Below are 22525 nucleotides of genomic sequence, written 5' to 3'. Positions count from 1 at the left end.
AGAAAAAGGACTCATGGATATGGACAATAATGTGGTGATTGCCGGGGGGCGGAGGACATAAGAGGACTAAATGGTAATGGGAAAAAATACAATAAAGTTTAAACTTAACAACAACAAAGTCAGCTGATTATAGATGTTAATTACATTTACAGTACAAAATACCTCGACAGCATCGTGTAGATTAGTGTTTGACCAAACAATTGGGCACCATTGTGTGGTTGGAGAGAGACATTTAGTAGATTCATGATATATTCAGTATTTAATGGTAATAGCTGAAACCTGGCTGAGGATGACATTTCTAGAGAAAGGACAGAAGAGGTTAAGAATGAAGGTTATATATAGGAGAGTTATTAGGAAAAAAGAATCCCAGAAAAGGAGACTATGAAAGAGTGCTTATAACTCAAAATATACATTTGTTATTTTTATCTACAAACCTGATCCAATTTCACATCCAAGACTGAATGATGTCATTGAAAGCACATGTGTAGAAATTGCCAAATGGAGTAAATTTTAGTTTGTATATTAGTATTCATTTTTTTCTCCTAATTTTATTCTGTTTTAGTCTTTTGATTCTGGGTTCATATGCTATGTCTTATCTAGAATAAAGAATTTTTCTAGTAGTAAGAGGTGTCTTAGTGTCTTCATAGTATTTAGCTTTTTTCCTACCAAGATAATTGCCATTTGGGAAGGGGCCTCACAAGAAAAATGAGTGAATTGCTTTATTTATGATTCCCATTTAATTAGCTTTGCTTAGGCTATTTGAAGATAACAGTGAATTTTTATTTATTCATTTTTAATTTTTATTTTTAAAAAGATTTTTAAATTTATTTTTACAAGAGAAGGGAGAGGGAGAGAAACATTAACTGGTTGCTTCTTGCATGCCCACAGCTGGGTACTTGGCCTGCAACCCAGGCATGTGCTCTGACCAGCAATTGAACTGGCAACCTTTTGGTTCACAGGCTGGCACCCAATCCCCTGAGCCACATCAGCCAGGGTGACAGTGATTTTTAAAAAAATGTTGTGTCTATCCAGAAGTTTTCATGGGAAAAGTATCTCTAATATAAAAGCAAATTCTTCCTGAATTTCTTTTTATTTCATAACTACTTTATCAGTTAATCAGTAGCATTTATTTGATACCTGATATTTACATGTATGTTTTTCTTGATACTCTGGGGGAAATAAAGAAATAGAGGATAGAAATTAGTTGATCTGGATTAATAGTCTAAGAGGAGAGATATTTTTGTGTACATATAGATGGCATTTGCAATTGCTGTATTTATTTTACACAGTTGAGAGTAAACTGTTTTCTCACAGATACTTTATTAGGTAACCAAACCAGCCTTTTTAAATGTCAGAGGGGAAAGAACACTTTATTTTACAGACTCTTTTCTGTATTTTAAAATCGAATATAAAATTTGAATTTTAAGACTTGGGACTATCTTTTTTTGTGTGTGTACTTTTGGGCTCCAGGACTGTGTAAATTTACTTTATGCTTTTGACTTCTCATGGACTTTTTTGTTTTCTCTCCTTGATATTAATGGGTGGGGAAAATGGAAAAATAGATGTTTTTAAATAATGGAGGAGGAGGAGGCCATCAGAGGGGGTGTCAACCTGCTGGTCCCTTTCTGGCCCACAGGAAGGCATTGGCAGGTAGGCCACGGGTCGGGGTGGGGATGGTGATGAGGGTGATGAGCCTTTGGGGGTGGAGAGTCTTCACCTGACCATTTCTTGGTATGGTTACATGTGAACCTCAGTGGAGCAGCCTTAAAAAGTCAAGCAGCTTCTGTAGCAACAGCTGTGGGCCCTGAGGATGGCCAGCCACTCATCCTGGGGAAATAGGAATGGGCCATTGGGCAGAGGGGAGGTTGTGTCTTTTTATTCGCTGGTCATAAGCTGGTCTCTGGAGATCACTAAAATTATAGTGGGTAAGACATCTGGGTAGGTGTCACCTGAAGATGCCAGCACCAATGGCACCTTAATTACAAGTTGAAGGTTGTTAAGAAGTAGATGTGCCCTTTACAAACTGGGGATGTCATCTACTGGGGTTACAGGAATAATGAGTTGGAATACAGTATGGCATGCCTCTGTAAATATTTACATGAAAAGCAAGGTATAACACAGGAATCTTTTGAAGCTGATAAAGAAAATGTATTCCATATGACCAAAGATACCTCAGTTCCAAGTAAGGTGATGATTGTGCCGTTGCCTGCCACTTAGCAGTCTTTGAGAAACCACAGCCATTGACACTGATGTTGGACCTCTTCAACACAGCCTCTCCCTCTTTCATAGTCATCTTTTGTAGGGCAAGAGCATTCTTTCAGTTCCCCATTCGGGTGCAGACATCCCTTCTAAAAGGATGTGGTCCAGTTGTAGCAAATGATATCTTGAGTTTTGCTTCAGCTCTTCCAGAGAGGGAACGTCATGTTCTTTGATAGAACCCCAGTGTTAGGAGAATTTGAGCCCATTAAAAAGAAAATAAAAGGAGTTGGGGAGCCTAATTTGAGCCTGCAGTTGTTTGTTGCATGCCAGTATAGAAACACTTAAAATTTATGATGCTATGAAGCCAGACAAGATGAGATGCTCTTGGGCTTCATCTGTATGGAGTTGCTGCAGAACTGTGTGAGATTGCAGTCCTGGAATGCTTTTTGTTGTCTGACTATAGAATCACTGAAAATACCATGTTGAGGCCTGGGCAGTTTTTGAGCGATGACATGTCGGTATGGGAAGAATATTCTTCCTTTCTAGTTGCTCATGGCTGTAATATCTCATTCTGATTTCTCTTGGGGCCACAACTGCTGTGTAGTTTTACACAATGAAATTCAGTCATATTGGTGAACAGACAGTGTTCAAGAACTAAATATCAGGGGAGGCACAGAGGTGGCTTTGGAGTTTTGGAGGTCAGGGACAAGGTGTTTCAAAAACTATCCAACATAAATGAGGGCATTTTTACAGTTAGCTTCTCAAGTGAAACTGGGATCTATATATTAGGTACTCTGGTTTGACTTTTCTTTTGTGGAGCCTTTCCTTGTGAGTGAGATCCTTCCTAGTGGCCTGGGAGGCTCTGTAAGACCACATCCTATCTTCTAGTGTGTAAGTTGAGCTATTACCATATCTTACCTATGGTTCGAGTGTGTTCTTGATTATAGCTGTGGAACAATGGCACAGAGAGCCAGAAGGATTTAGGCATGAGGTATCCCCTTTGCGGGTTATGTGAGTCTTAGCCTGATGCTTCACAATGGCTGAAAGCTCAACCCTTCCTTGCTTCTCCATAGCCACAAGCCCCTCTCTCCTGTGTATGTTCCACATTATTTTATTCCTTCCCTCCTTTGGAGTGGTATCTTTGAGGTCATGGGGCAGACGTGGCAGGCCAAGGTTTTTGTGTATGCATAGTACATCTGTCTTTTGTTGTGCATTTGTGGAGCAGGCCCTTTTGACTGAGATCCTGAAGAGCACATGAATGGTGCGTGAAGCACCAGTTCTAGCTGCTGGTATGCTGGAAGCCATCTGTCTATATGGTCATTGCTTCCTCTCCTCCTTGCCCTTGTTCTGTCCTTCTCTGTTAGGTTTGCCATGTCATCTGGAATAATAGTAGAAATTTTATTTTTGGAAAAAAAAAGTTTTCTTCTGTTGAAATCACCTGTTACATTTTCTGGTAAAACTTACAACTTTTTATTTCTCAGGAAAATGATTTTCAACTGTTGTCTTGTTCATGATGTAAACTCAGAGAAGCAAAACGGTTTATAGAAGAATGTCCTTTTTTGCATGCTAGTAAACAAGCTGTATTTATTTTTAAAAATTCTATTTAAAGAAAATAAAAACAGTAAGAGCATGCTGTTCTGATTGGAATAAACAAAGTTTAGTGAATGGACTGGAGTTTGTAGTTATGGGAGAACTTTGGGAATATGTTATTGATGATTGCAGTCTCTGTTTTATATCAAGATGGGATTTGCATTTTGCCAGAGGGGATAAATCAGTAGGTAATCAGATTAAAGCATATCCTAGACAATATATAATACAGGGAATGGCATTGAAAGCATGTGATAAGTGACCTGCTGTAATTACAAAATTATAGCACTAGCTTCTCCAGTGAAAAGTGGAGGCATCTTATTTCCGGGCAGGTTATCAGTTTCCATATTTCTAATGGCGTGAAAAAATTTAATTTGAACAAAAGGGGAAACGTCGTAATATTACCCCGTTACCCTATTTGTATAGTTAGTATGTAATCATGGCATTTATTTGTGTGAAAACCAGAAAGTAAGTAGATTTCTTGATTTGTATGTGTATTTTCTCTCTCATCTAGAAAAAGTATACATTCAGGAGGAAATAATCAGGAAAAGGAAGAATAAGAAGATCAAGATGTGTAGCTCTGTGGCTGCCAAATTGTGGTTTTTGACAGATCGTCGGATCAGGGAAGACTATCCCCAAAAAGAGATCTTACGAGCATTAAAGGCCAAGTGTTGTGAGGAGGAACTGGACTTTAGGGCTGTGGTGATGGATGAAGTGGTGCTGACAATTGAGCAAGGAAACTTGGGTAAGTCTGTACTAAGTAATTTTTTTGACTTTTACTTAGTATGTGGTGACTCTGCATGTTTCAGGAATAATTAGGACAAAGGCATCAATAATAGCCTTAGCATAGTAGCTAACCTTAAAATGTAGTATATTTTCTGAAAGAAATGAAAGCATTGATATTTATTAAACTCCTTATTATTTAGGAAATAATTGGGAGGGGAATTAAAGATAATCTACTAGTTGTCTTCTGTTATTACGATCTTAGAGTTTTAAAATACTTTGTTATTTAAGGGGGTTCCTTTTAGTAAATGAATCAAAATTCATGTGATTCTTTTTTTTTTTTTAAGATTTTATTTATTTATTTATTTTTAGAAAGAGGGGAAGGGAGGGAGAAAGAGAGGGAGAAAAACATCAATTGGTTGCTTCTTGTACAACATGATCCACAGCCCAGGCCTGTGCCTTGGTGGGGAATTGAACTGGTGACCTTTTAGTTGATAGGCCAGTTCTCAATCCACTGAGCCACACCAGCCAGGGCTATTTATTTGTTTTAGAGAGAAAGGATGGGAGGGAGGGAGAGAGAGAGAGAAACATCTAGTGGTTGCCTCTGGTACATACCCCAGGTGGGGACTGAACCTGAAACCCAGGCATGTGCCCTGGCCAAGAATTGAATCAGCAACCATTCAGGTATTAGCTCTTTAAATATTTGGTGGATTTAACCAGTTAAGCTATTAGGTCTTCTGGACTTAATTCACTGGGCTAATTCTGGCTCTTTGGCACTTTTTCTTTATCACATCAGTTAATAAACCTATCCCCGAATAACAGTTATTTTATATAATTAAAACATTTTAATTTATTCTGGACATTTTTTCTTAAATATTCCCCTGGATGTTTGCTCTTGTTTAATAATTTGAGAGACCTACTAGATATAAAGCATAGCACTAGGCACCCTAAGTTTATGCCTTTTTTTCTTTTATAAAATACTAATAGCTTTATATATTTTTAATTATACAAATGACACAAAAATACCAAATGTAAAGATTAAATCAAGTATCATCTGATATTCTGCCATTCATATATTGATCACACATATACATACAGATTTATAACATACATACTCTGTAAATGTTTTTCACATGTCAAGTGAATGTCATCTGTGTGCCAAGATTACTGTACTAGGCACTGAGAGATGTAGAGTTTAGCAAAATATAATAGTCCATGGGTTCTTGTCTTTTTTAAGCCAAATGGAAGACCTGGACATTATGTAAAAGTCAAAGGAATATTTACACACAAGTGTTATAAAAGGAGAGTACAGTGTGATATGAGAGAGTACACCAATAAATCGCATTAGATTGGGAGGTCAGAGAAGGCCTCATCAAGGAAGTGACACTAAAACCTGAAGGATGAGTAGCTGTTATTCCAAGGATGGAGTGAGAGGAACGGTATATACGGTGCCCTTAAGTAGGATTCCTTTACCATAAATTCCTAGAGGAAGAATTACTGTTCATTGCTAAACTATTCCAGAAAGGTAGTACTAATGTAGTACCCTTTTCACATAGTCTCTCCAGTGTGATTGTTTTTTCTCATTTTAGACAATTCAGGGTTAGGGTTAGGGTTAATTAGACAAGGAATGGCCAGGTTGAGCAGCTTTCTGCTTAATCTTTTGGGAATTTGGGACTGTCATTCCCAACCTAGCTGGGCCGTGGGATACATAGTTGGGTATTTCCTTAAGTTAGAAAACAAGCTTTTCAATATTAAAGGAAGAACATTTAGTATCTTCAGTTATCAGGGAGAAATATCTTTTCTCCTAGGGATTTATCTCCCTCCCCCCATTAAAGTAGTAGGTAGCTTTGATTATATTTAGTCTAAATGCTAGATCCATCTACATTTTCATTATTCTTCAGTGAGATACTTGAATGAAATTTTAGCTTCTGTGCCAGCACCAAGTGATTATACCTGTCTTATCAGAGTGATTGCCTATCCCTTTCCAAAGTAGTTCAGGAAAGTGAAGAAATTGGATTAGTTGTGCCTCTAATGCTTTAAAGTTATTCACATTAAAGGTCAAATTGCTTTTGGAAATGGCTACAGTTTTATACCTGATGTTGAGTAGTATAAATTAGAACATAGCTTTATGAATAAAAGTTACTATGATAAGTTCTAGACAGTTGAAGTGAGGTAAACTTGACAACATGACATACTTGCAGATACAGGGTGGGGGAAAAGTAGGTTTACAGTTCATATAGAACATAATACAGTAATTAATTATAATACAAAAATAAACACTATTTTCTCGTACTCACAACTGTAAATCTACCATACTTTTTCCCCACCCTGTGAATAAGCAGGTCCTTATTTATAAGTTGCATGTCAAAATAATTACCTTGGTTATGGCGTGTGATGAGATAGTGGTGAAGTGTTACAAGTGTCCCTGGTCTCTCTGCCCCCTGAATGCTCTTATCAAAGATAACCAAAATTGTCCCACAAAATGTTATTAAACTGTAAGGACTAAATGTGCTGTAGATAATGTAGCTTGTTCATTTCTTGGCCTGTGGTACATTCTTCCTTAAGTATTTATTCCTTGCCCCCCTAGTTTTTTTTTTGCTAACATTACATGGATTTCCATTTGAGAAATTCCCCTGGCTGGCGTAGCTCAGTGGATTGAGCGTGGGCTGGGAACCAAAGTGTCCCAGGTTTGATTCCCAGCCAGGGTACATTCCTGGGTTGCAGGCCATAACCCCCAGCAACTGCACATTGATGTTTCTCTCTCTCTCTGTCTCTCCCCCCCCCCCCCCCCCCGCCTCCCTTCACTCCCTAAAAATAAATAAAATTAAATCATAAAAAAAAAAGAAATTCCCTCTTCTATGTTGTGTGGTCATGTGTATTGGTGTGTACTTGAAATGCTTCTACATTTGTGGAGTCTCCCTCCAGCCCCTTTTTCATAGAGGGAACACTTAAGAAATATCTTTGAATGTCTTGTGTTTTAGATTGTATTGGGCCCCAATCAATCCATATGTACAAAGTTATAGTATATAGTTGTAGGCCATTATCCAAATAATCTCCCAGGCCTCCCATCTAAGAAATAAGTAAATTAGCCCTGACTGACTGGTGTGGCTCCGTTGGTTGGGTGTTATCCTGCAGAGTGAAAGGATGCGGGTTGATTCTTGGTCAGGGCACACGCCTTGGTTGCAGGTTCAGTCCCTGGTGGGGGTGCTATGAGAGGCAACTGATTGATGTTTCCCTCTCTTTCTCCCTCCATTCCTCTGTCTCTAAAAAAATAAATAAAGTCTTTAAAAAATAAGTAAATTAAACAGTTGTTATTAAAATAAAAAATTTAAAAAGGAAAATGTACAAAGCAAAACAACTAGGCTGAACACTGGTGAAAGTATGGGGTGGGTCACTTGAGCATGGTGTGCTGCCCCATTGTGGTCAAGCTAGGCCAAGGCTGGAAGTTTCTCTTCAATTTGAGTAGTTTGATTAAGAATAGAAGGAGAAAGTTTGGAATTTAATGATTTTGGTGTGATGACTTGATGAGACTGCAGGTTGTTTTTAGCTTCCTGAACTTCCGGAATTGCTCTGTTTGTGTGTTGTGTGTTTTCGTGAGCCTGGTTTTATCAGCATTCTTTTTTTATTTAGGTCTGTGCCCAATCCTCTATGTATACATAAATTTTTTTTCTTGCTCAAATTAGCTAGAGATATTTTAGTTGCTCACATATCATATACCCTGAACTAATACAGAGATACATTTTGGGTTTTTTTTTTTTTGCAAAGAGAGGGCAGAAATCAATTAGGACTCTTTGTCTTATTTCAGAATGGAGATGTCTAATAACCCATGGTACACGGCGGTGAAACTGGTAATTAAGTAATTACCTTTATTCACTTGGAACCATGGTCTTGTTGAGGATAGAGCTTGGGGGAATCTGGTATGTGTTGCCACAGAAAACCTTAAAAGAGGATGAGGGATTTGGAAGTAGGGGATGAGAATGACCTCCTGAAGGCACTGGGGAACTTAAAGCAAACGAATAAGGAGTTCAAACCTCCAAAATCTTTTTTCAAGGCAAGTAATGGAATTCTGGGGTTTTCAAGTATTTGGTACCATAGGTCCAACCTAACCATCAAGAGCATATTCCTGCTAAAAGGAGTCTTCCAGCTATTATACTGCTTAGGAAATTAGCAAAGCTAAGGATCTGGAGGGAAGTCATGTGACATAATGAAAAGAATTTGGGATTTAGAACTAGTTTGCTCTAGCTGTCCTGGCTAATCTCTTTTTTGTTTGTTTGTTTGTTTGTTTGATCTCTTTATTAAACCAGACCTTTTGCAGTTGGTCAGACTGGTTGTCTTGTTTTATTTAATTATGACTAAATTAAATCTTTTGGTAAGTTCTATGACAAGGGAATGCATTTTTTTTAAATTTTCATTTTATTGATTATGCTATTACAGTTGTCCCAATTTTTTCTCCCCTTTATCCTCCCCCCTGCCCTGCAGCCCTTCCTCCCACCAGCATTCCCCTTAGCCCTCCTTAGTTCATGTCCATGGGTCATACATATAAGTTCTTTGGCTTCTCCATTTCCCATACCATTCTTAACTTCCCCCTGCCTATTTTGTACCTACCATTTATGCTTCTTATTCCCTGTACCTTTTCCCCCTTTCTCCCTGCTCCACTTCCCTGCTGATAACCCTCCATATGATGTCCTTTTCTGATCCTGTTCCTGTTCTAGTTGTTTTGTTTTGTTTTGTTTTTAGGTTTGGTTGTTGATAGTTGTGAGTTAGTTTTCATTTTACTATTCATATTTTTTATCTTCTTTTTCTTAGATAAATCCCTTTAACATTTTATATAATAAGGGCTTGATGATGATGAACAACTTTAACTTTACCTTATCTGGGAAGCACTTTATCTGCCCTTCCATTCTAAATGATAGCTTTGCTGGATAAAGGAATCTTGGATGTAGGTCCTTGCCTTTCATGACTTTGAATACTTCTTTCCAGCCCCTTCTTGCCTGTAAGTTTCTTTTGAGGAATCAACTGATGGTCTTATGGGAATTACTTTGTAGATAACTGTCTTCTTTTTCTCTTGCTGCTTTTAAGATTCTCTCCTTATCTTTAATCTTGGAAAATGTAATTATGATGTGCCTTGGTGTTCCTTGGAAGCTCTGTGGGGCTCTGAGCTTCCTGGACTTCCTGGAAGTCTGTTTCCTTTGCCAGATTGGGAAAGTTCTTATTCATTATCCTTTCAAATAAGTTTTCAATTTCTTGCTCTCCTCTTCCTCTGGCACCCCTATGATTCAGATGTTGGAACATTTAAAGTTGTCCCAGAGGTTACTAAGCCTTTCCTCATTTTTTGAATTCTTATTTCTTTATTCTGTTCCGGTTGGATATTTTATTCCTTCTGTTGCACATTGTTGATTTGCGATCCAGTTTCCTTCCCTTCTCTGTTCCCTGTATATTTTTCTTTGTTTCACTTTGCATAGCCTTCACTTCTTCCTCTGTTTTATGTCCATACTCAATCATTTCTGTGAGTATCCTGATTACCAGTGTTTTGAACTCTGCACATGATAGGTTGACTATGTCCTCATTGCTTAGTTCTTCAGAAGTTTTGATCTGTTCTTTCATTTGGGCCAAAATTCTTTGTCTTGGTGCACCTATTATGTTGTTAGGGTCAGAGCCTTAGGTATTTGCCAGGGCAGGGCAATCCACAGCTGTGTTGTGGTGCTGCATGTGGCAGGAGGGGTCAGAGAGAACAGAATGCTGTTTGCTGGGCTTCTGGCCGGCTTTCAGTCACTTCCTCCGCTACCTACAAGCAAATTGGGCCCTTCTGGTGCTAATTCCCAATTGGTTGGTTTGTGTGCCTTCTAGGACCCTGTGGTTCTCTCTGATGAGGCTTGTAGTTTCTCCCACTACCTCACCCCCCACAGGTTTTTACAGCCAGAGGTTTTGAGGCTTTAATTTCCTGGGCTGGAACCCTGGGTTGCGTGGTCTGCCTCTCTCCCCATTTGTTTTTCTGGCTTATCTGCATGTGAATGTGGGACCCCCAGTCCACCATCTGCTGTCTTGTCTTGCCTCTCCACCAAAGCTGCCCATCTTCGTCCCTCCTACCAGTCTGAATGAATGTATCTCCTTTAATTCCTTGGTTGTCAGACTCCACAGAGTTTGATTTTCTGGCAGTTCTGGTTTTTGTTTGTTTGTTTTTTAATTTGTTGTTGTCCTTCTTTTGGTAGTGTGAGAAGGGAAAACATGGCTACCTATGCCTCCATGTTGGCTCGGAGTTCTTGGAATAAAAATGAAAAAGCCTACTTTATAGTGTGTTAAGGATTACTTGACATATATGTAATTGCCGTGGTATGGTATCTGACACATAGTAAATATTCAGTAAATGATAGTTACTTATTAGTGGCAGAAAAACATGATATTCTTCTACTGTTTATGCGTAGTACTTTTTGACAGTTGTGAAATTGAATGACTTGATTCTCTAAGACTGTTCTCCGAGAGGTACACAAGTGACAAGCCATGAAAGAACTTAGAATGATGAGTATAGATTCTAACTTGAGCTAGGAAAAGCCCAGGAAAATTTGTTTCACTTCTTAGAATTCAAGTTTTAAGATTATATTTCTGTTACAAACACAGTAGCAGTATTCAGAGCTTTTTTTTTTTTAAAACAAATAACTCATTTATTTCTGGTAATAATCCAATGAGATAGTTACTGTTATTGTCTTTATTTTACAAATGAGAAAATGAAATCCAAGGTTGGTTAAATGGTTTGTTCAAGATTGTAAAGCCAGTGAGTGCTGGAGCCGAGATTTAAAATCAGGTGGTTTGTCTTCAGAGCTTGGGTTATATTTATATTTCTCCTCTTTTTCTGTATACTGTACTGTACTATACTATACTATACGTAGTATACTATATACTATATCAGTGTACCATAAATACTCTGCTGTCTCTTGCTTTTTTCTCCCACTGTATTCTGTAGGGTGTGTGATGCAGATAATCACATATGAAAGTGACAGTTTTCTAGTTTCTATGTTTTTAATTTATTTTTCTTATTTTATTACATTAAATAGCACCTCCAGTGTAATGTTGAATAAAAATGATGATAGTGAACATGCTTGCCTAATACGTGATCTTAAAGAGGGAGCTGCAGTTTTGTCCCAGTAAATAAACCTGATGCTTAATGTTCTTTTTTTTTTATGTTGAGAAATACCCTTTACCAGGGTAAATTTCCTTCTCTTACTAGTGTTTTTTTTTTAAGACCACATATTCATCAATAATGGTCAGTTTATTTTTAGCTATTCTAGAGGGTATGAATTGTACCTGTTTTCATATTCCCACTCACTAATGAAGTTGAGTATCTGCATATATTTGTTTATGTATCATCATGTATAAAATGCCTATTCATGTATCTTGTCCATTTTGCTATTGAACTGATTATTTTATTGTACTTTTGTAAATGTTTCATTTGTGACTTGCCTTTTAACTTTCTTTTTTGTAATTAACTGTAAAAATCTTTTTGATTACAGTTTACATTTAGTATTATTTTGTATTAGTTTCAAGTGTATAGAATAGTTAGACATTCATATACTTTATAAAGTGCTTCCCTGCTATATCTAGTACTCAACTGGCACCATGCATAGTTATTACAGTATTACTGACTATATTTTCTGTGTTGTACTTTACATCCTCATAACTATTTCATAACTACCAATCTGTACTTCTCAGTCCCTTCACCTTTTGCAAGTGGCTCCAAACCCTGTCTCTCTGGCAACCATTAGTCGGTTCTCTCTGTGAGTCTGTTTCTGTTTTGTTTGTTCATTTATATTCTTTAGATTCCACATATAAGTGAAAGCATATGACATTTGTCTTTCTCTGACTTATTTAACATAGCATAATACCTTCTGTTACAGTGAGATTTTATTTTTTGTTATGGTTTCGTAATGTTCCATTGTAAATGTGTAGCAAAGCTTTTTTATCCTCTCATCTAATGATGGGCACTTGGGTTGCTTCCATAGCTTTTGCCTTTTAACATTCTTTTTTATTTTTTAAGATTTTATTTATTTTTCTGGACCAAAGGGAAGGGAGGCAGAAAGGGAGAGAAACATCAATGTGTGGTTGCCTCTTGCATGCCCCTCACTGGGGTGCCTGGCCTGCAACCCAGGCATGTACCCTGACGGAGAATTGAATCAGCAAGGCTTTGGTTTGCAGGCTGGCACTCAATCCACTGAGCCACACCAGCAAGGGCCACCTTTTAACATTCTTAATGGTGTCTTGACAAATAGAAAAATTCACTTTTAATGTAATTTAACATCTTACTGCTTACAGTTGATTCTTTTTGTGCCTTGTATTAAAAAATCTTTCCCTACTCTGAGGTCAGGAAGCTACCCCTTTTGTCAGCTTTTAGAGAGTATATTGTTTTGGCACTCGCGTGCATATTTATAATCTACCTGAAATTCATTTTTGTGTATGATCATAGGTAATGGTAAAGTTTCATTTTCTTTCCATTTGAATATTTGGTTGTCCCAGCCTTTTACTAAGGAGACTGACCTTTCTCCATTGCTCTTCTGTTGCCTTTGCAGTAAGTCAGGTTATCTATATATACGGTAGATGGGTTTATTCTGTTCCTTGTTCTAATTGTGCCACTTTTCACCAATACCACACTGACTTAATTACTGTAGTTTATGACATCCAGCAGAGTAAGTGTTCTCTCACATCATTAAAAATATCTAGCCAGTCATGTTCTGTTGCGTTTATACATTTTAGAGTCAGCTTGTCATGATCCACAAAAATACCATGTGAAATTTTGATTAGAATTGTGTTGAATTTATAGGTCAGTTTGAGGAGAAATGACACATACTGTTGAACCTCTGAATATGTGAATGTGTGCATGGTCAGCCTTTGTCTCTGTCTTTCTCTCTCTGCCCCATTCCTCCTTCCTTGTCTTTAATGACTGTAATGTTTTATAATTTTACCCCCAGAAGTCTTGTACATCCTACTAAATGCATCTTATTCCTGTGAATTTTACATTTTTTCTGCTGTTGTAAATGACACAATTAAAATTCTTTTATTTCTAACTCATTGTTGCTGGTTCTGTTTTATACAGTGTATTGAGAGTAGCTCACTTATTTCAATAATTTGTGATAGGTTTTTTTAGGATTGTGTGCTTTCAAAAAAAGTGTCATTATAAGTAATCAGAGTTTTAGATTTCCTTTCCAGTCTTTACATCTCACTTTCATTTCTTGACTGATTACACCAAATAGGACCTCTGGGACAATGTTGGATGAGATAGTGACAGTGGGCATCCTAGTCTCATTTCTGGGCCCAGAGGAAAGCTTTTAACATTAGACCATTAAGCATATGACCGGGAGGATTTTTAAGATATCCTTTATCATATTAAGGAAATTTCTTTCTTCTCCAGGTATCCTAAAGGGTTTTTTATTAATCCCGAATACTTGAATTTTATCAAATAGCATCTATACATCTATTGAATGGTCATATTCCTTTTTACTGTATTGCAAATCCAAGATTGGTATTTATAAGTTAAAGCAACTTAAAATTTTTGGAATAAATTAAACTTGCTTAATACTGTTGTTATACAGCTGGGTTTAATTTAATATATATTTTTTTTAATTTAATATTTTCTTGAAGATTTTGTTATTTATGTTTGAGTGAAATTGGCTTGTATCTTTCCTTTCTTGAAATGTCATTGTCAGTTCGTGCTAAGTTATGTTGTCCGGTTTTATAACAGGCTAGGGAATGACTTTTATTGTTGTTCCTCTCTGTTTTCTGGAAAAAGGTGTACGTTGGTTTTATTTCTTCCTTAAATGAATGGTGGAATTTACTTTTAAAAGCCATTTTTGCCTAGACATTTCTTTGTGGAAAGATTTCAGTTAATGGTTAATTTTCTTTAGCGATTACTGGATTATTCAGATTATGCATTTTTTTAATCCTCACCCAAGAATTTTTTTTTTTTTATTAATGTTAGAGAGAGAGGATGGGTGAGGGAAGGAGGGAAAGAGCGATTAGAGAGAAACATCAATGGGCTGTGTCTGTTTGCACCCTAACCAGCATCAGTCCCACAAGCTTTTGGTGTACGGGATAATGGTCCAACCAAGTCACCCAGCTAGGGCCATATTCTGGTTTTCTTGTGGCCCTTTCATAAATTGTATTTTCCTAGGAACTTTTGTACATTTTATCTAAGTTTATTTTTTTTTCTTCTAAATCAGTTTTATCAGAGATCTAACAAATTTATGTTTTCTAGGAAACAACTTTTGGCTTGTCTGGTATTTTCTATTGATGCTTGTTTTCTATTCTGTTAATTTCTGCTCTTTAAAATTTTTTTTCTTCTACTTTGGGTTTTTAGATATTAATGTGATTTGATTTTCCATTGGAGTTTTAAGTTTGAGTTGAGTAATTTTTCTGCAGCATTTATAGGGTCAATCTTGTTTTAGGCCATAGAGCTTCAGACTGAGGCCAGGGTTTAAATACCTGCTCTGCTTCTAAAAACTGTGAGACAAGTTCACATTTCGTAATTGAGCACCTACTATGTGCCAGATGGTGCTGAGGATACAGCGGTGAACAAGATGGTCAGATTGTTAATCTCATGGTACTTTCTAGTTTCTCTATTTCCCATTTACAAAAGGGGATGATGGATGGTATTGATGATTAAGAGTTATTATGTACTTATTATCTGCCAGGCTCTTCTTCACTAATGTAAACTTAGTTAATCCTTACCTCAACTCCATAAAGAAACTACTGTTACTATACTCATTTTACAGATGAGGAACCTGAGACACAGAGAGGTTAAGTAACCTGCTGGAGGTTATACAATGGATAAGTGGCAGAGCTAGGATTTGAATCAAATGTGGGATCATTGTGATTCCCATGCCAGCAAGTATCTTGTGAAGATGTGCTCATATTCTGTTTTGGCCCTTGCTACCTCCTCATCATTATCCCTTGCTATTTGGGGTCTAAATGAAACATTTTTTTTTAAACTTAACTTTATATCCATAACATCTTTTTTTTTAAGATTTTATTTATTTATTTTTAGGGAGGGAGTGGGGAGAGAGAGAGAGGGAGGGAGGGAGAGAGAGAGGGAGGGAGGGAGAGAGAGAGGGAGGGAGGGAGAGAGAGAGAAACGTCAATGTGCAGTTGCTGGGGGTTATGGCCTGCAACCCAGGAATGTACCCTAGCTGGGAATCGAACCTGGGACACTTTGGTTCCCAGCCCGCGCTCAATCCACTGAGCTATGCCAGCCAGGGCTTAAATGAAACATTTGAGGGAAAAATCTGAATCTCCTCCTTTCCCAGTAGTTTTCTTCATAATGTTTAGTATTTAAGGAGTTTAATGTAATCCTCCTCCTTTGTTATTTATAACTTCATAGCTTTCAGTTTATGTTCATTAATATTTATAATACATTTATTTAAAAATTATATGGTTATATAACTGTGCTTACATTTATATATTTTTATTCATATTTACTTAGAGCTGTATTCAGAAAGTTTTGATATCATGCAGTTGTGATTGCTAAAAGTTCAGTAGAACAGATTGATACAAATATTTGTCTTTACCCTGGAGCCACTGTTAAAAAAAAAGTTTATCCCTTTTCAAAGCAGACAGAGGGGCTCAACATTTAAAAGAAGCTTTGCCTATATTACCAAGATGCTTTGCCCCCTTTCTTCCCTCTTCTACAGTAGTCTGCTGCCAGAAGACTACAATAAATGTTTATGGTTGGGTTCATTAACAGTGACTATATAATTAGAGATTTCCCTGTTTACCTTCTATATAGCCTTTCTTTACCATTTCAGTAAAAATTGCTAATTTAGGGGTAAAGAAAGCATAATAGGTTGGCTATATAGTATTTCAACTTTTAATTTTCAAATCACATCAGGATAATAATAAGGAAAAAACTTAATAAAAACAAGTTTTTATGCTACATTAGCAAAATAGAAGTGAGCTCTTAGGCATCAAATTAAACAAACCAGATGTGTTTGATTGGAGGTTGAGGACAAAAGGGTTCTCTCAAGTCGTATTGCTAGAAACTAAGTTATCATTTGCCAGCAATCTATCCCATTCACCATTGTCAACTTAGAGTAATGGAAAGCCACTAATAATTATTAAGGTCTTAACATGTATCAATCATTTGTTACTAAGCACTTTACATGCATATCCCACCTTCCATCCTCTTCCTCAAAACCCCTCAAGTGGGGCTAGGATTTTGTCCTGAGTTTCAGAGTATCTTAAGGTGGGTGCTCAGCAAATATTTTTGAATGGATGAGTCCCTTGAGGGTATTTTGTCTTTTTGTTTATCGATTTCATGAAGTATTTCTCTTGAGCCAGTTTCTTTTTTTACTATCTTAGAAATGCTATCAAGAATGTACTCAAACACATAGAGCTTGAATGTCAGTTAGCATTTGTGAAATCTAAGGAGGTAAATTATAGCTATTGGCATTAGCATTCTCTGAATTTTATGTATCTTAACCTCCTTTTGCTAATTATTGTGGTAGAGTTGATATCTTGACCTCAGATTTATATAATTATTATAATTACAATATAATTATTATATTGTTTGAAGACACAGAAAAATGCCTTAAAACGGAGTTATGATTGCTTTGCTTGTTTGCATGCTTTCTATTTCTCCCTCTTTCTCCTTTTCTATTTTTTAAAGAAATTATATTTAGCCCTGGCTGGCATAGCTCAGTGGATTGAGCGCGGGCTGGGAACCAAAGTGTCCCAGGTTCGATTCCCAGCCAGGGTACATTTCTGGGTTGCAGGCCATAACCCCCAGCAACCGCACATTAATGTCTCTCTCTCTCTCTCTCCCTCCCCCCCCTCCCTCCCTTCCCTCCCTAAAAAATTAATTAATTAATAAAAAAAACAAAACAAACAAACAAAAAAGAAATTATATTCAGTTTATCTGAACTAAAAAAACTATTCACTCATTCGTTCTCTTTTTTTTAGAACACATGACTGTCAGCTGCAGTAAGGCAATCCTCAATGATGATGAGGCACACAGTTATAGATAGTAGTCTTCCTTTTGTTTCTTTCTGTTCCACTGATGAGGGTCTGGGAAAGTAATTTTTTTGGTTCTTCATTGATGCAGACCCCGGCTCCTGGAGTCCGCCACATTGTGGAAGAGATATGAGAAATTCATACAGACTACCGAGTCCTGTGGAGGAAAAGGGACAGCATGGCTTTTCTCTCAAGAGGAGAAAAAGTCTCAGCCCTTGCTGTGATAGGCCTTTATTTCTTTTCTGGGCCCATTACATGATGGTCCTCATTTACTATGCACAGGTTTGCTTTAGGTGGTTGCCTTTTACAGAAAACAAAGGAGATAATGCCATTAATCACATCGGAGGAGAAGAGTATTTGCAAATGCAAAGGGAAAAGTGGTTGAACCGGTTACACTCCATACTGGGGAGGTTTAGCACAGACTTTAGGGAGTTACTTTAAAGATATGCAGTAAATGTTTGCTGCCTCAATTCAGGGTGAAGGAGTTTTAGCAAAAGCAAGTCTCAAAGCAGCCTAGGTACATTACAGGCCTGATTCCCCATGGGAGAACCTATCTGTGAGCACGAGGCCTGTGGGAGCTGGGTCCACGACATGCAGAACGGTCTCCTGTACTTCATCATTCCCAAAAGAACTTAACTTTTAAGAAAAAAATTCTATCTCTGCTTAGGATTAATAGCTAGATAAGACTTGGAAACAAATTGGAGGGGAACAGGGTTACTGTGTATATTAAAGAAGGATATTTTGATAGGAAACACAAAATATGTCTCGTTAGAAATCTAAGTAGATGGGAAAGGTATATGCTTATAAGAATGGATTCTTAAACAGTGGCATTTGCTAAGAGTGCTCAAGAGATCAGTACAGTCAAAAGAGTTGTCGCTTTGCTTGTTTTGGCTCACATTCTTCTGTAGCGCTCTTCTTTCCAGCCTTGGATCATCTTCTGTTGGCCTAGAATAACAAAGCATGTGTTTCTGTTGCTGGTAGCATTGGATTTCTTTCCATCCTCAGTAGTACCTCAATAGTACAGAGTGCAGATCTGAATGCACTTTGTATAAAGTACTCCCATGTTCCCGTTTCCTGGTGCAGCAGATAGGTGGTCCTCACTGGTGGTATGGCCCAAGTCTGGAATAGTTCCATTGCTTTCTTTTATCCCACTTCTTTTAAAAAGCAAGAGCTGTCTCCAATTTAGGAAAATGAGAAAATAATGTAATGGTTGAATTTTTTTCTTGACAGTTGATAGTATCTCTTTTCCTGATCACTCAAGCCTTTCTTAAAACTCAACCTTTTTGTTACCTCTGTTTTATTTAATGAGATTGATCATTCTCCCCTGATAATGCTGACTTCTCTTATCTTTCCCAATAGTACTCAGCACTAGAATTCCCTAGTTTTTTGACTACTTTTTTCCTCAGGTTTTTGTTTCGTTAATGAGATTCACAAAATCTTGGTTCTAGATTTCTCTGTTAATTCCTTTCATTTTTCAGCCTATATATATCCTGATATTTTTAGCTATTACATCTTGGGCTGATTCCCACAACTAAATAAACACACTCAAAACTACCAATATGAATTATATACACATATATGTAATAGTTCCACGTTGATGTCCTCGAGTTATCACCAAAGTCTTTTATATTTAGATCCAAAGTCATCATCTTCTGTCCTAAACTGGCTTCCCTTTTCAACTTTCCCATTCTTTATGTCTTAGTATCAGACTTTCCACTCTTCCAGTCTGGTCCACTTGGACACTTCCCATAGGACAGTATAAAATATCAACAGACAGTATTCAGCACACACCCTCAGTTATCTTAATCAGAACAGTTATGTAAACTCTTCAGCTCAGAATTTGTGGAGCAACTCCACTTTGTGAGATCAGAGCCATGGAGGAACCATGAGAAGACAGAGTTAATAGCAAAGCAAGGGGTCCCTCCGGAGCAAGGGAGGGAAAGCAGTCGAGCTGAGGCCAGTTCTCAGCTCAGACCATTTCCCATCAGGGTTGTTCTGTGCAGGGCTTTTAAAGAAACACCCTACTACCCCCCCGCCCCCCACCACCACCCTTGTACTATGGGAAAGTAGTCTTGTAATTGGTTATTTTGAACTCTTCTACTTTCTTCCTTCTCTTCTTGGGTGTTTCTATCCCACACCTCTCGAGTTTCTGGAACTATCCTATCCCTGACTGATTACTTGGGTGCTGCCCCACCCTGATCTGTTTGTTCCGATATCCTGTCTTGCTGGTGGGTGCCTCTGTGCAAGGTCAGACCAGACTGTCATACTTCTGAGTATTTACTTGAAGGAACTTAAATCACTACTTTGAAGATATGTCTGCACCCCCATTGCAGCATTATTTACAATACCTAAGACATGGAAATAAACTAAGTTTAAATGGGTGGGTGGATAAAGAACATGTGGTATGTATATATAATGGAATATTATCTAGCCATAGAAAAGAAGGAAATCCTGCCATTTGTGACACCATGGATAGACTTCAAGAGTCATATAGAGAAAGACAAATATTGTGTGATCTCACTAATATGCAGAACCAAAGTCCGTGATATAGAGAACAGTTTGATGGTGGCCAGAGGCAGGTGATGGAGGGATGGGATGGGATGGGATGGTGTGGGGGCAATGGGCTAACGTCAAAAGATACAAACTTCTAGTTAGAAGATAAATAGGTCCTGTGGATGAAATGTATAGCATGGTTACTGTAGTTAACAGTAGTAGTGTATTGTATATTTAAAAGTTGCCAAGAGAATAAATCTTAAAAGTTCTCATCAAAAGAAAAAAGTTGTTAACTGTGAGGTGCCAGATGTCAACTAAATGTATTGTGGTGATAATTTCACAGTGTATACAAATATTGAATCATTATGTTGTACACCTAAAACCAATACATTGTATGTCAGTTATATCTTAAAGGTTTGTGGCTTCACACATTTGACACCTTCACCTTAACCTGACCAACCTTATCTTTTTATACATTATACAAATATAAATTACAATTTGAGGCATCCATTGCTCTTACTGTTCTTTTTGCCCTATGATTGTTGCTGCACCCATACTTTTGAAGTGTCATTTCTCTTTGCTTTAAACAAACACATATCTCAAGGCTTATGCTCTAACTCAGATGTTACCTTTTACCAGTTTCTCCTGTATTAGAATTTCTACCCTGTTTAAAGGCTAATACCATAAAAACGAATACTTGAGTTTCTCCCACTAGGATGAATCCTTCTTGAGTGCAACTACCTGTTAATATAATTCTCAGGACCTAGCAACTGAAGAAAGAGACTGACAACTGTAGTATTACACTGAGTTTATTAAGGGAACTTACCTATATGAAGCATGTCATAGCAGGCACTGTAGGGTTATATAGGACAGGGCAGGATGGATAGGGGTACTGGGGTGTGACCTGCCTCAGATAAGGGGACATGCCTTATATACTTGACCTGGGGAGGGCAAGGGTCTGTTGCAGGAACCAGCATGCCTGGGGCACAGGGGAAAGGTTGGACAATCTGTGGGGGAGGGGGGTTATGGGAACAGTCTCTGTTCTTGGTTGGATCTAGCACAGGTTTCTGACAGACAGCTGTCATGTTATAGAATAGTTTCTCCTCCACAGGACAGTAAGTACCTTGTCTGCCTTATTTACCAGTCTATTCCCAATTTTTAAGAGATTTTACTTATTTTTAGAGATAGGGAGGGGAGGGATAAAGAGAGAAATTCTCATCTATGTGTGAGAGATACATTGATCAGTTGCTTCTTGCTCGCTCCCAACTGGGGACCTGGCCCGCAACCCAGGCATGTGCTATGACCGGGAATCAAACCAGAGACATTTTGATTTGCAGGTTCTCAGGCCATCGCTCAGTCTACTTAGCCACACCAGCCGGAGCTCTATTCCCAATTTTTAGAAAAGCATCTGATGCATAGTAATTGCTTACTAGCTATTGGATGGATCATATGGCATATTTATAAAATATAATTCCATTCAGCCCCCTAAAAAAGGAAATAGAGCTATATATGCACTGACATAGAAAGATATGGTATAATTTTAAGTAATGAGAGAAAGTGACATAGAATAATATAAACTTTATTCTAAAAATTATATATTATTCTGTGCTAAGATTAACAGTGGGGAAAATACATACCATTAACATGAAGTACCTATAATGTTGGTGGGAAGTGAATATGTTATACACAAGGGTGGGCAAAAGTAGATTTAAAGGGGTTTTATTTGGAAAATAGCACCATAATTAATAAATACACAATAAACTTTTTTGTATACTCACAACTGTAAAGTTACTTTTGCCCACTGCTGTATTTTTGTGTTTCAAAAGTATAAACAAGTAAATGAACTATTTTAAAATGAAAATAGTTTGGCCCTGGCTGGTGTAGCTCAGTGGATTGAGTATGGGTGGTAAACCTAAGGGCTCTGGTTCAATTCCCAACTACAGCATATGCCTGGGTTGTGGGCCAGGTCTGCAGTGGGCGCCACATGAGAGGCAACCACATATTGCTGTTTTTCCCCCTCTCTTTCTCCCTCCCTTCCCCTCTGTAAAAATAAATAAAAACCTTTAGAAAGTGAAAATAGTTCTTTTTTTTTAATTTGGGACTTCTTTAAATAGAACAGTATTAGATAAAATTTAAGAAACTCTTTTAAAAATATTTTTTATTATAAAAGCATATGCACCCACTTTAAAAAGAATATAATATAGAGAATTACATGGAGCACAGTGTTAAAGTTCCCTGTTCTATCTTCTGCTTCCTGCTTTGCCATCTACTCATACTCGGAGAAAGACATATCATTTATCCTTTCATATATTTTCTATGCATATGGAAATAGATAAAATTATTCCCAGATTTAGCTTTTTTTTAAATTCAACATCTGAACATTTTTTCATTTCTGGTTATGACATTCATTTTAATGGCTGTGTTGTATTTCTTTATAATGACATGCACAATTATTTATTTAACCAGTACAGAAATTTTTCTTATTAAATTTTCTTTCTTTTTACAAAGAAATACAATTTAAGGAGGGATGTCT

General features: G+C 37.3%; 1 protein-coding gene across 7 annotated transcripts in view; it reads left to right on the top strand.

Moving 5' to 3' along the window:
* Window positions 1-22525, top strand: part of RIMKLB (ribosomal modification protein rimK like family member B) — a 127823-nt gene that overhangs the window by 86452 nt on the left and 18846 nt on the right. For all 7 annotated transcript variants that reach the window (XM_036019391.1, XM_036019392.1, XM_036019387.1 and 4 more), the window contains one exon: window positions 4301-4531. In XM_036019391.1, the coding sequence (XP_035875284.1) occupies window positions 4357-4531 (175 nt within the window). In that variant the 5' untranslated portion in view covers window positions 4301-4356. The remainder of the gene's footprint in view (window positions 1-4300; window positions 4532-22525) is intronic.

This window comes from Phyllostomus discolor, chromosome 2, assembly GCF_004126475.2.
Source record: "Phyllostomus discolor isolate MPI-MPIP mPhyDis1 chromosome 2, mPhyDis1.pri.v3, whole genome shotgun sequence".
NCBI lineage: Eukaryota > Metazoa > Chordata > Mammalia > Chiroptera > Phyllostomidae > Phyllostomus > Phyllostomus discolor.
This window is presented reverse-complemented; position numbering and strand designations above follow the sequence as displayed.